The following is a 14,184-nucleotide window of genomic DNA, read 5'->3' on the forward strand; positions in this document are numbered from 1 at the left end:
CCCAGGCCGGCCGCCTTGATGGACCAGGAAGGGATTCGGAGTCCGGCTCAGAGTCTTGGGCGTCTAGGAGGGATGCCTGGGGGTGTCCAGGAGATGGGAAGCCCGCCTGGGGCCTCCCAGGCACTCCCCAAGGCCACACGTCCTCGGGGGCCGGGGAGGCAGCCTGGGGCGCCTTGCCACGCCGCGCCGTCCGGACTAGAATCTCTAGAGTTCCCCCGAGCGGAGGCTGACCCAAGTCATCTGGGCTCCCCCGGGATAGGAAAGTGCGGGCGGGCGGCTGGGTGGGGGCGCCGGCGCAGGGTGGCCGAGTCGCCCGCGGGCGCTTCGGCCGAGGCAGGCTCGAGTGGGGACTTGGCCCGGCGACCGCACAGCCCGGCCGGGGACCCACGGCTCCGGGGCGGGGCTGCATTCTGGGCCGTTAGCTCAGCGGTCCTGGAGCCTCTGGAGGCTGACTCATTGGACGGCGGGTTCACCCCACAGCCGCCACACGCAAACGCAGGCGCCCCACCAAGCCGAGCTCCCACCCGGCACACACGCAAGCCTCCGCGACACTTCGCATACCTACGTCCCTGCGTCACGCCACCCTGACACACCCGGACCCGCCCACACGCCGAGGCCTGCCCACACACTCCATGTGCTGCGCCTCACAGGAAACCGCCCCGCCCTCATGTAGCCCCTCACACCCGCAACCCCGCTTACACGCACCCCAGCTCACACATGCACCCCAGCTCACACATGCACCCCAGTCACACAGCCCAGCTCACACACGCACCCCAGTCACACACACAACCCAGCTCACACACGAAGCCCAGCTTACACACACAGCCCCAGTTACACACACAGCCCCAGTTACACACACAGCCCAGCTCACACACCCAGCCCCAGTCACACAGCCCAGCTCACACAAACAGCCCGTCACACACACACAGCCCATCTCACACAAGCACCTCGTCACACACAGTGCAGCTCACACAAGCAGCCCGTCACACACACAGCCCAGCTTTCACACACAGCCCAGCTCACACACACAGCCCAGCTCACACACACAGCCCATCACACACACAGCTCAGCTCAATACACAGCCCAGCTCACACACGCAGCCCAGCTCACACATACACCCCAGCTCACACACACAGCCCATCACACACACAGTCCAGCTCACACACACAGCCCATCACACACACAGCCCCTCACACACGCAGCCCCCTCACACATGCAGCCCCCTCACACACGCAGCCCAAGTCACACACAGCCCAACTCACACACGCAGCCCAGCTCACACATGCAGCCCCCTCACACATGCAGCCCCAGTCACACACACACAGCCCATCACACACACAGCCCCTCACACACGCAGCCCAGCTCACACATGCAGCCCCCTCACACATGCAGCTCCAGTCACACACACAGCCCATCACACACACAGCCCCTCACACACGCAGCCCAGCTCACACATGCAGCCCCCTCACACATGCAGCCCCAGTCACACACACAGCCCAGCTCACACCACAGCCCCAGCTCACACACGCGGCCCCTCACACACATTCAGCCGCCCTTCCCGCAGCTGCCAGGCTGGGAACGGGAGATGTCTGTGGGGCCGCCCCGTTTCCCGGCCGCGCAAACAAGCGGCTCCTTCTCCTTGCCCCGCCAAAGAAAGGCCTCTTGTCAGGGGCGGGCGGGCGGCCACGGCAGGCGCCCAACACTGCGGCCTTGTCCCACGCGGGCGGCCTGGGCAGGAGCAGGCCGAGGGGTGCAAGGGGCCGCTCCCTTGCGGAAACCTCCCTCCCTCGGCCCTGCGGACCGCGGAGAGGCACCTTTCCACCACCGGACACCCACTCAACAGCCCCGGCTCCATCCGCGCTCTCCCAGCTCCCCCTCTCCTCGGGCCGCCCATCTCTCCTCTCTCCCGCCTTTGGGGTCCCGGTCGGCCCCAGCCTCCCTCTCCTTCGCCCCATCTCCCCGCCCGTCAGTCTCCCCTCCGCTGCCCTCAATACCTCCTCGCGCATCCCCAGTCCTCCCGTCTGTTGTCCCTTCCACTTGAGGACCCGCTTGTCCTGTCTCCCCCGACCCCTCCACCTCTGTGTTCCTCAGTCTCCCCGCCGCATCCTCTGCCCTCGGTCTTCCCCTCCCCAACTTGCGTTTTTTCGCATCCCTTAGTCGGCCTTTCATTTTCCCCTTCACATCCCGGTGGCTCCCCTTCCCCGCCCCGTCCCTCTGCACACCCCCATTCATCTCTGCCAGGTTTTTCTCATCCTTAAGTTCTCTCGTCCCCCTCCCCACTCGGGCGTGCCCCGCTGGGCTCCCCGCCTCAGTTTCCTTCCCTTCCTGACTCCTTCCTCTGCCGGCGGCCCTTTCTCGAAGGCGGATGTGCGCCTGGAGGGCGAAGGCGGCGGCCGAGAGGACCCCAGCTCGGCCTGGCGGGTCTCTGGCCACAGCCATGCACCGCTCGGGCCGAGGCCGAGGCCGACCCCCAGGGACACAGGTGAGGCCGAACGACCCGCGGGGCTCCCGGGAGCGCCCGAGCAGTGGCCTCGCGAAGGGCCGGGTCTGGTGCTCTGGGGCTGGCTTTGGACCTTGTCCTAGGACCCCGTGGGAGCCCGGGAGCTGTGTCAGTGCCCGTTGGTGCCGGAGCCGGTCGGTCCTTCCCCGGCCTCCTTCAGGCGCGGGCCGAGACCCCCGAGAGTTGACTCTGGGTGCTCCCCTCGGCGGAGAGGGCTTCGGACTGGTGTCCCGCGTGGCTGGGGTGTCGGCGCGTTCCCGCGGGGGAGGAGGCCAAGGTGCCGGGCGGCCTCGCGCACAGAGGGCCTTGCCCGACGCTCGTCAAATCCAGACACCTGGGCCTCCGCCACTCGGCTCCCGGGGCGGCGCTGGGGCGTCTGTACCCAGCGTGCGCGAGGACACCCAGGGCCGGACGCGCACCGCAGGGGCCTTTTTTTGGCCGCGGGGCCGGGCGGGCGGGTAGTGACAGCCGGGGTGCTGGGGAGCCGCGGGCCGGGGGAAGCGGGGCCGCAGGTGAAGGGCGTCCCTAGCGCAGCGCCACTCCGCCGCCCCGGCCAGGTTGGGGGTCAAGATGAGGGCGCCCCCAGGTGGCCGCTCTCGGCTGCGGCGATCGCCCTTTGGGGAAAGCACCGCCTGAGTGCAGGGCAGGTTGGCCTGGTGTCTCTTTCCACTTCTCTTGGATCAGGTTAGTGTGCTGAGGCCACAGCCTCGTACCTCCCAATCTCTCCATCTTTTCTTATCTTCTCCCTACACCTCTCTCCTTATCTCTCTCTCTACTTTCGCCTCCTTATTCTCTTCTCTTCTCTCCTCTAATCACTCTGGTTCTCCTTCGGACTTACTCCTTTACAATCTTGATTTCCACTTGAAATTCTTCGGTGTAAATAAATGAGCACACCACAGCTGCCCCACATGGCGATAGTGACAAATACTCCAATCTGACAGCTGAATTAAACTAAGGCCCAGACAGGTGAAGTGCCTTGCTCCAGGTTACACAGCTCATAACAATAAACGGGGCCAGCTGCGGTGGCTTACGTCTGTAATCCCAGCACTTTGGAAGGCCGAGGCGGGCGGATCACCTGAGGTCGGGAGTTCGAGACCAGCCTGACCAACATGAAGAAACCCCGTCTCTACTAAAAATACAAAATTAGCTGGGCGTGGTGACGTGCGCCTGTAATCCCAGCTACTCGGAGGCTGAGGCAGGAGAATCGCTTGAACCCGGGAGGTGGAGGTTGTGGTGAGCCCAGATAGCGCCACTGCACTCCAGCCTGGGCAACAAGAGTGAAAGTCCATCTAATAATAATAATAATAAACGGCATTTTTATTGTGCTTTGCTTTCATAGAATGCCATTTAATGTAATACCTGAATGTTCAGACAGTCCTTTTTAAGAAACTGACAGCTTTATTGAGGTATAATTTATATACTATAACATCCACCCAATTTAAGTATGCAATTCAAAGACTTTTAGTATATTTACAGAGCCATGCAATCATCATCACAATTTAATTTGAAAACATTCCCCCCGCCCCACCCCCACCAAACTTGTGCCCTTTTACAGTCACTTCTCATTCCACCCCTAGCCCCAGGCAAGCACTGATCCAGACAGTCTTTTTTTTTTTTTTCGTTACTCTAGTTTTATAGAAGAATGACTCGACAATCAGTGAAGTTAAATAACTTGTCTAGGATCTTATAACTAATAAATAAATAAATAAAGTCAGGGTAGAATTTAAGGCTTTATATATCCCAGTCTAAAGTTCTTTCTACCAAAGGATGATATTTCTCCTTCACCATTATTTATTATTCTGTTTTTCTTAACCCCTCTTTTACATAAACTCCCCATTCCTAACCCACTCTCTTGCCCCTCCTCACTCAGAAAATGCTGAGGGATTTCCCTGAGTCTAAGGAAGCAGTACAGCAATCTTTGTCCTTGGAAATTCTTCTCCATGGCAAGGAATTCTGGGAAGGTGCCAGACCAGCTTGGGGCTTTGCATAGGTTAATGGCGTTTTCCTCCTCTCTTCCCTGGCAGTCTTGGGGTGGGCCCCAGCCTGGGTTCCGGCCTCTCTTCCGCCAGCTTGGGTGGAAATGGTGACGGAGATGATGCAGTCCAGGTCCGGAAGGGTGGAAGCTGGGAGGGTAAATTTAGTAACACCATAGCTAAGGTCCTCGGGACCCACTGCCAGGGTCAGACACTCCTTGGAATGCTGGCTGCTGCCCCTACTTCCTTTCCAAGTCCCCTGGTAGATGGCTTGAAGAGAGAGTGGAGGGAAACCCTGCTTCCCTGGGTCTGCTTCCTTACCCCTCAGTCACACTCTTAGCTTTCCCCAGTAACATTTCAGCAGCAAGTGGGAAGTTTCTCAGCTTAGCTAGTTGGCCAAGGGATGGGCATGGGGGCACACATTAGTACACAAATGTCCTCACATCCCAGATACCAAAAACATGAGCCAGGGAGAGAGGGATGGGTGGTGGGTGAGAGGGAGAGAGGGATGGGTGGTGGGTGAGAGGCAGTGGGGTGGTGGTGGGGAGGATTCAAGTTCTGGCTCTGGAATCTGTCTTACTCCTGGTTCTAATGGTCTAAGCTTCCTATAGCACCTAGCCAATTAAGAACCCAAGAGTTAAGAGCCCAATATTCCCAGTATTAGTTATCACTAAAGTTTTTTGTTTTTAATTTAAAAAAATTTTTTTTTAACTGATTGTGTTGGGTTGAGGTTGCTTTCTGGGGAAGAAAAGGTGTAGGAGTTGAGACATCTGGAGATAGCAGGAATGGCTGAGTTTTTCTTTTGTGTCTCCTTTAAGAAAACATCCTACTAAAGCCCTGGGAAAAGAGACAAACGGTGAAGAGGAGAATGAAAGATTTCAGGAGGGAGCTCCTGTTTTAGCCCTGCCACCTACCTGGGGGCCCTCTGGCTACCAGTGTCCTTGGAGGGCCTCCTTGCTGCTTCTCCCACTAAGGTAGATTTTCCCCACCCTGCTTAAGGCTCCACAATGGCCAAGGGTCTTCAGCTGTCAAAATCTGGGTTCTGAGTAGCATAGGGCAAGAAAGCACAGAGGTATAGATTGAGCCCTATAGGACTGTTTGTGCTTACAGTGGCAAGAGGCAGGACTGGTATGGTGTAGTATCCATGCTGTGGCTGGCTGGAGACTTGGCACTGCTCCCAGACAACTCCCACCCAAGCTCTTTAGCTGCCTCTACTTCCCTTCAGCATGAGCATTTGGGGAATGTTGGTGACTGGTGCTACCTCTGCCCTGAGAACTCTGCCACGGAACCTACTTCTTTCCCACTTCTGCCCTGGCCTCCCCACTCACCAGCTTTCTGCTGTGTCCCTAGGAGCTCTGGAGCCTTAGGACCATGGACACTCTCAACAGGAACCAAATAGGCCCTGGATGCAAGACCCAGACCATGGTGCAGGTGAGTGGGATCAGGGCTGTGAGGCAAGAGAGATATGGTGGGGATGGGATCAGCTCTTCTACCCCCTTATGGTCCCAGCCGAAGGATGAAAGGAGCAATTCTGTTCCTCTCTGCCCTTCCCCAGGTCCCAAGCCTATTAACAGCTCAGTCTTTATCTGAATCAGGTTAATTGGTTCACCCAGAAAGTACCCGTCGAAAGTCAGAAAGCAGTTTACAGATTGACCCTAGGCTGTATCACTCTCCTTGATCCATGCCTCTACCTTCCCTGTACTTGAGATTAGCAGGGGCAAGCAATGGCCAAGTGGATAGCCATGGACAAGTCTGCAGGGAGCTTGACTGGCCTTCCTCTACAGTACCCCTGCTGCTTATCCAATGCCACCCCCACCCCCCACCACTTTCTCCTTGCTTCTGTTTTAATAGACAAAAGGGACAGTTAAGCCAAGACTTGAGATAAATCCAGTGGGACGAGTTAGTGGCCTAGATTCAGATCTAATTACAATGTAGTGGAATAATGCTCTGTGTAAGATTTTGTGCTAAGCCTTTCAGCACCCTCAGAGCCCTTTGGAGAGGGGCAAGGGCTGGAGAGAGTACTGGTGTGACTGGTTTAGGGTGGTAAGGTGCTGAGTCTAATGATGCTTGTCCTCCACCCCTACTACCTACAGAAAGGACCCTTGGACCTGATCGAGACAGGCAAAGGGCTGAAAGTGCAAACGGACAAACCCCACCTGGTGAGCCTGGGCAGTGGGCGACTCAGCACAGCCATCACCCTCCTGCCGCTGGAGGAAGGTAAGTGTGAACAGGGCATCTCACTCATCACCCCTCTATCCTTGTAGGCATTCCTACCCTGGAGGCCCAGCTCCTGCATGTGTTGGGGCCCTTCTACTGTCTGCTGGCAATGCTTGCCTCCCCACCCCACCAGCTTGCTTCCCTTCTCTCTGCCTCCCCAGACTGCCTGCCTTCCTTGGTACATAATCTGGTTCCATGAGTGGGCTTAAAGATCAGCTTAGAAACAAGGAGGAGAGGCCGGGTGTGGTGGCTCACGCCTGTTATCCCAGCACTTTGGGAGGCTGAGGTGGGCAGATCACGAGGTCAGGAGTTCTAGACCAGCCTGGCCAAAATGGTGAAATCCCGTCTCTACTAAAAATACAAAAATTAGCTGGTGGTGGCACGACCCTGTAGTCTCAGCTACTTAGCAGGCTGAGGCAGAAGAATCACTTGAAGCCAGGAGACGGAGGTTGCAGTGAGCCGAGATCGTGCCACTGCACTCCAGCCTGGGCAACAGAGCGAGACTCCATCACAAAAAAAAAAAAAAAAAAGAAGAAGAAAAGAAACCATGAAGAGAGCACTGAGAGAAACAGGAGAACACATTGCTCTTAGCAACCAATGTGGCCAAGAAGAAAAAGGGCCCCACTCCAGGGCATTGGCTTGCACAGGAGGCTATACCGTAGGTAGAGAATGGAGAGATGGGAGTCGGGGGCAAGATCTCCCAAGATAAGGCCCTGGCACGGCCCCCTTCACCTTTCAGCTTCTGCCCGCCCTCTCTCCTCTCCTGGCTGCACTTGTTGCCTGGGTGATACTACATTCTCCACATTCTCCAAATACCAGTCCCAGGGGCTCTGTCAGTGGGAGGGGCTGTTCTTGCTGCAGTTAGGGGAGAGCCTGCACTGAAGAGAGGTTGCACTGAACAGAGAGGTTAGCGAGGGAGATGAAGTGCTGCAGGTAGCAGAAGTGGGGGAGAGAAGAAGGAGAGAAAGGGAGATTTAGAAGAAAGGAGGAGTAGGCTGAAGGGGAAAATGAAAAAAGGACAACAGGGAGAGGCAGTTGGGGGAATAAGGGAGGATCTGCAGAAAAGCAATCTTCCTTCTCCATCTGTGGAGTCTGGGTCTTCCCATCTCTGGGCCTCCCATTCTCAGGCAGAGTTTTCTCTGAGAAGAGTTTCTATCACTTACTGTATAGACCAGGCTCAGGGGCCCAGTAGGGGTGGCCAATGGTGGGCAGAGATTCTCCCTGGAGTAGGAGGTGGAATATGTTTCCACTGTGGCCCTCCTTGCCCTGTCACTGCCTCCTCAGCCTGGACAACCCTTCTGATTCAGTTTGCCTCTTGTCTCCAGGGAGGACGGTGATTGGCTCTGCAGCCAGAGACATCTCACTACAGGGCCCAGGCCTGGCTCCAGAGCACTGCTACATCGAGAACCTGCGGGGCACCCTCACCCTCTACCCCTGTGGCAATGCCTGCACTATTGATGGTCTCCCTGTCCGGCAGCCTACCCGGCTCACTCAGGGTAAGGCTGGACACCTCCAGATGGAGGGGGCCTCTGTTTAAAGGCTTGTATGTGTTAGGCACAGGGGAAACTGGCTGTAGTAGTTGCCATGGCAACTGCCTGAGTGCCCATACTGGGAATGGAGTACTCAGGTGCATCTGGATGTGCCTAAACAACATACTAAACCGTCTCAGCATCCAGACATGTTTTCAACCTGCTTTTCTTCTCTGGTTACCCCCAACCTGCCTCCACATACTATAGGGAGAGAAGAGGTTCTGATTCCCGCCATCAGAGGGCCTGGGGCATGATGGGATTGTTAGTGGTTGTTGGGGAAGAGCAATTGGAGCAGCAGTGAGAGGGTATCAATGGCATTGTTCCATGATGCCAAGAGGAAGTTGTTTTGAGAAGCTGAAGAGGAGGACAATACTTCCTGATGGGGATGGGGCAAGGGTGAAATCTGAGGACATGCCTGCTCCTGTTATGAGACTGCTGACAGTAGCTTTTGGGTCACGAATATAACCCAAAGCAATAGGCCATTCTGTTGTGTGAGGTGGCTCTAAAAACTAGGCCCCTGGCTGGGCATGGTGGCTCACGCCTGTAATCCCAGCAATTTGGGAGGCCAAGGCGGGTGGATCACTTGAGGACAGGAGTTCAAGATCAGCCTGGCCAACATGGTGAAACCCTGTCTCTACCCAAAATACAAAAATTAGACATGTGTGGTGGTGCGCACCTATAGTCCTAGCTACTCAGGAAGCTGAGATAGGAGAATCGCTTGAACCTGGGAGGTAGAGGTTGTAGTGAGATGAGATGGCGCCACTGCACCCCAGCCTGGGCAACAGAGCAAGACTCCGTCTCAATAAATAAATAAATAAATAAATAAAATCTAGGCCCCTGATTACTATGGTTAGCAGGCAGGTAAGCGGTTGGCCCAGGTGGCACTTCGACAGACCAGGTATGCTCACCCTGGAAACAGGGTTCTGGGCATCAGTTCATACAGTGAGTTGTCAGATTAGGAGAATGAGAAAAACAGATTTGGGTGGAGGATAGAGGTGAGGTTAAAGGCTAACAGGAGGACAGGAACTTTGGGCTAAGCCTGGCTCTGAGCAGGTTCTGATGGCCTAGCATTGTTTTCTGGGGGCTCTTACTGCCTAGAAGCCCCTTGGAAGTGGCCATCCTACTCACTCCACTGTCTCCTTCTCTCCTCTTCATCCTCCTTAAGGCCTTTTTTTTTTTTTTTTTTTTTTTGAGGCGGAGTCTCGCTCTGTCGCCCAGGCTGGAGTGCAGTGGCGCGATCTCGGCTCACTGCAAGCTCCGCCTCCCGGGTTCCCGCCATTCTCCTGCCTCAGCCTCCCGAGTAGCTGGGACTACCGGCGCCGCCACCACGCCCGGCTAATTTTTTTGTATTTTTAGTGGAGACGGGGTTTCATTGTGTTAGCCAGGATGGTCTCGATCTCCTGACCTCGTGATCCGCCCGTCTCGGCCTCCCAAAGTGCTGGGATTACAGGCTTGAGCCACCGCGCCCGGCCTCCTTAAGGCCTTTCAATGTCACTTCCTTCACGCTGATTCAGGAGACCTGACCTTTCCCCAATCTTTTTTTTTTTTTTTTTTTTTTGATACGGAGTCTCGCACTGTTGCCCAGGCTGGAGTGCAGTGGCACGATCTCGGCTAACTACAACCTCCACCTCCTAGGCTCAAGTGATTCTCCTGCCTCAGCCTCCCAAGTAGCTGGGATTAGGCATCTGCCACCACACCCGGCTAATTTTTTTTTTTTTTTTAACCCCAGTCTTTTCTTCCTGCCCTCGGGTAGGGGGCAGGGCATGCAAAAATTGACTTCAGGGAGGCAGGTCCACCAGTAGCAGCATGCAGGCCCTTGCCTTCTCCAGGACTTCACGGTCTCTGACTTTGGATGAGAGAAGGAATCCCCCAAAATTGGAGCTTGGCTACGATGGCAGCAGGTTCCTAACAGTCCTGTTCAGTCTCAGAGACAGCATCTTCTCTAAGATTTGGGAGCATGGAGATGAGACAGTAGAGCAGCAAGGAGAGGCAGGACAAAATTCAAAGAAGGCTCAGAACTTACTACCCCCGCCCCAAACCCATCACATTCATCGGTAAGAACGTTGTTCCCCTGCATGTTGCGAGCAGGGTATGCTTGTGTTGTTCATTCTTTCCGGTGCATCATTTAGCTCCCTGAGAAGAGGGAGAGCCTGGGGCCAAGATGGAATTCTGAGGCATTTCCTGTGGCCCCAGTGACCCCTCCCGACTCTTCTCCAGCCAGAAGCCTACCCAGCCAAGTATGTACCCTCCCACTCTCTTCTGACCCTAAACCCCTTCCCATTTTCTCTCCCCATCCCCCATAGCCTTCTTGTCTGGGCTTGCCTGTCTCCAAAGCTTGGCAGCCTATGGAGGGGTAGGCAGAGGCACAAAGGAATGGGTGTTCTTCTCCCCAGTCCTCCCCCTCCCGTGGGCTCCAGGAGCTGAGGGTTTCCTTGTCTCATCTCTGGAGCAAGGCACCAAGCCCAGCCCTGCCTGGCCCCACTCCGGACATTCTTGGGAGTGTGTTTCCCTGGAAACTGGGTGGTTCGGGGGTGCATGTGCTATCTCTGTGTGTCTGTGTAACTGGAGTGTGTTTATGTAGCTCCGGATGTGTTTGTGACTCTGGGCTTACGAATCTCTGTGTTTGTGTCTTTCTTTGTATTTATGGATCAGTGTGTTCAAGTGGGCGGTAGGGGTGAACTCAGGACTGATGGTACCAAAATGTCTGTGTATGTACTCCTATGTGTATATGAGACCTCACTGGTCATATGCCTATCTGTTGGCATATATACAAGAGGATCATTTTCCCTTCCTTGTTCCCCTAATCTGGCCTTGTAGAGGCGACCCTCCTCTTTGAAAAACAAGGGCTACCCTGGGAATAACAAGGAGCCTACTTTGGCCTTAGATGCATCATTCTGGGCACTGTGCCCAGCCATAGGCAACTTGGAGAGACACACTTCATGACAAGCAGAGATGGCAGTGACAGGCTCTTCCAGCAGGAATATGCTTGGGCCAGGGAAAGGGGGAGGCGGGCAGAAAACAGATGCCAACCTTTAGCACAGAGCTGTGAACATAGGAGCATGAAGTGAGGGAGCCAGGAAGGTCCTGATTCCACCCCCTGTACCCAGGCATCTTGGCACATCCCACATTGCCCTCTTCTCTACAGAGCAAGGGGTGGAGCTCGGAATAGGACCAAGGGAATGAGGAGGAATCTCAATCTGGGTCTAGGCTGCCCCACCCTGAGACCACAGCGCCAGACCACATGAAAGATCTGGGAGGGAACCAAGCAGGGGAGGACCCAGAAAGCCACCAGCTCAGGGCCCAGGCTGTCTAGACAGTAGGTCCCCATCTACTCCTAGCATTTCCTCCGAGCACTGGTCTCCAGTCTCCTTCATTCCCTAAGTCTCTCATTGGTGGGTAGGGGCTTATGTGGGGGCTGGCAGAGGAGTGTGGCTGGGGAGCCAGATCTCTGGGTTATCCAGCTGCCTCTCTCTGGGATCCACGATATTGAACCTCTTTTTTTCCCACCCAGTTATTCCATCTGTAAATTGGGAGTGAAGCCTTCAACCTTTTTCTGTTATGAGACTGATAACAATCTTGACTAATAAAGCTCAAAGGAAGGAGGGCAGAGTGAAGGCTCCCAGCTTCCCACTTCTTTGTGTCTGCCTCCTGCCCTATTTCTCATTGGCGGGCATCCTCTGTGTCTGCCTAGGTCTATCCAGCTGGCCATCACAGTTTCCAGACCGATGAATCACTCTTCCTGAGGAGATTTTTTTTTAAGCCTCCCTTCATTTTGCATTTGACCCTATATGGTTCTTCCTTTTTCCTCAGAAGGGAATAAGATACGTGTGCACACGTGAGCGTGTGCATGTGTATGCACATAGTTGGCAGCATGGGTGAGTGAGCTAGTGGGCTGTTCAGCAAGAATGGAAAACTTGCCTGATTATTCATCTAAGAGGTTGATTTTATTTCAGAGTTTCTCCAGGGACTGAGTGAAAGGAAAGCTATGCCTGGGTGAGTGTGTAACTAAAAGGAGTTGTCTGGGGGATGTGTGCATGAGAATAAAGGTGTGTGAGAGACAGTGTGTTTAATGAGGGTGTCTGTGTGACTCAGAGCACGCAGAGATGTAGTGTCAGCGTGACTGAGCAAGTGTTGGTGTGTATCTGAGGGACACTGTGTCAGGCTGTGTGAGCTGCCTGCTGAGAGCATACAACATTGTGTCCCGTAAGGCTCTGGTGTGTAGGGGCCAGGTCCCTGGAACAAGAGGAACTGGGGGACCTGGCTGGATAGTAGGTATTAATACCTGCCTGGGCTGGGTGCGGTGGCTCATGCCTGTAATCCCAACACTTTGGGAGGCTGAGGCGGGCGGATCACCTGAGATCGGGAGTTCGAGACCAGCCTGACCAACATGGAGAAACCCCATCTCTACTAAAAATACAAAATTTGCTAGGTGTGGTGGCGCATGCCTGTAGTCCCAGCTATGGGAGGTTGAGGCAGGAGAAATCGTTCGAACCCGGGAGGTGGAGGTTGCCGTGAGCCGAGATTGCACCATTGCACTCCAGCCTGGGCAACAAGAACAAAACTCCGTCTCAAAAAAACAGAACAAAACAAAACAAAACACCTGCCTGACTCAGAATCTCAGCCTGACTTTGGGGGCTCCAGATATCTGTTTCCCAAGTAGGATGGGTACCTTATTGGGGTCGGAGGGCTCTTTGCTGGGTCTAGCACAACTGGAGGCTGTGGCTGGGGTGCGGGCTGGCTTCCAAGGGCCCAGGAAGTTGGCTGGCTGGAAAGGGCAGTGCCTTGGTCCACTCTGGGTCATGGGTTGGGCTACGGGGAGTGGGGCCGGAAGAGGAGGTGTTTAGGGTGGAGACAGGAGGTGGGCTGAGTGCTTGCATTGTACAGAGCACTGCTTTGGCCTGAACTCCTAGGGTGACCTTGTTACAGTGACAGCCTAAGGGCCAGAGCAGGACCTAGTGACCTAGCTGGACCTGTAGAGCCCCTGCTCTTTTCCTCTCCTTCTCTCCCTCAGATGTGGACATGGAATGTCAGAGCTGACTTTCTGTAGATAAGGAAGCCAAGGCCAGAGGGTGTGACTGGCCCAAGGTACTACAGCCAGTTAGAGCCGGCCAGCCTGGCTACCACTGACCTCTTACCACAGGGGGCTGGGAATGAGACCCTGTCCTTTGCTTGGCCTCACTCCTGGCCCCTGGCTCTTCACTCTCTGGCCTCTGTACTTACCTCTCACCTTTCCTTCACTCAGTCACCTCCCTTGAACCTTTCCTTCCCGCCCACTTTTTTCCTGCCACGGGTCCAGGATCCCAAGCCGGCTGCCTTTCTGCATCCTCCCGCCCCGCCCTCTTCATCCAGCTCTCCACTCGTCTCCTCCATCACTTCCTCTTCCCCTCCTCCTCTCCTTTGTCCCTCCCTCCCTGGCTCCCTTCCCCCGCCGCTGGTGGCCGGCCCGCCCCTCCCCGGGCATTGGCGGCTGCTCGCTGCCTCGCTGCTCGCTCCGATCCTGGAGCCGGCGGCTCGGGAGGTCGGCCCGCCCCCTCAAAGGCCCCGGGCGGGCCCGGGACCTGGAGGACCCGAGCTAGCGGGGACGAGCGGTCCGGAGGTCCGGTTTCGGCGGTGAGTCCTCAGCCCCGGGCCAGCCACAGCCCCCAAGCCGCCAAGCTTGGAGAAGCTCAGGCTGGGAGGGGCGTCTTGAGGAGGGTGGGCGGGAGGAGGGGCATGGGGTCCTCTGACCTTCTTTGGGAGCTTGAGGCGGAGAGACTCGATTGTGTGTGTTCCCTGAACATTTCTAAATGGGGATTCTGGGCTTGGGGGCACTTCTCAGTCGGTAGACCTTATCTTCCCCAGCGCTCCGGCAGTCCCCTCCTTAGGACTCACCTCCCTCAGATGAGGTTAAAGGGTCCTGGTCAGAATGAGGGGAGTCTACCTTATGGCCAAGGAGGGTCTCTGATAGGAAGGACCAAGGCCCTTC

The 14,184-nt window shown here is 55.7% G+C and overlaps 1 protein-coding gene across 24 annotated transcripts in view; it reads left to right on the plus strand.

Annotated features, from left to right (window-relative positions):
* The window catches only part of LOC105476399 (pleckstrin homology like domain family B member 1), a 53,070-nt gene that overhangs the window by 617 nt on the left and 38,269 nt on the right, over positions 1 to 14,184 (plus strand). For 3 of the 24 annotated variants that reach the window (XM_071075653.1, XM_011732308.3, XM_071075659.1), the window contains exons 1-4: positions 1,729 to 2,482; positions 5,824 to 5,904; positions 6,567 to 6,690; positions 8,016 to 8,186. In XM_071075653.1, coding sequence (XP_070931754.1) covers positions 2,366 to 2,482; positions 5,824 to 5,904; positions 6,567 to 6,690; positions 8,016 to 8,186 — 493 coding nt within the window. In that variant the 5' untranslated portion in view covers positions 1,729 to 2,365. Of the gene's footprint in view, positions 1 to 1,704; positions 2,483 to 5,291; positions 5,448 to 5,823; positions 5,905 to 6,566; positions 6,691 to 8,015; positions 8,187 to 13,526; positions 13,830 to 14,184 lie in introns of those variants that run through there. The other 21 variants (XM_071075658.1, XM_011732320.3, XM_011732323.3 and 18 more) reach the window with 14 other exon arrangements.

This window comes from Macaca nemestrina, chromosome 12 (assembly GCF_043159975.1).
Source record: "Macaca nemestrina isolate mMacNem1 chromosome 12, mMacNem.hap1, whole genome shotgun sequence".
Lineage (NCBI taxonomy): Eukaryota > Metazoa > Chordata > Mammalia > Primates > Cercopithecidae > Macaca > Macaca nemestrina.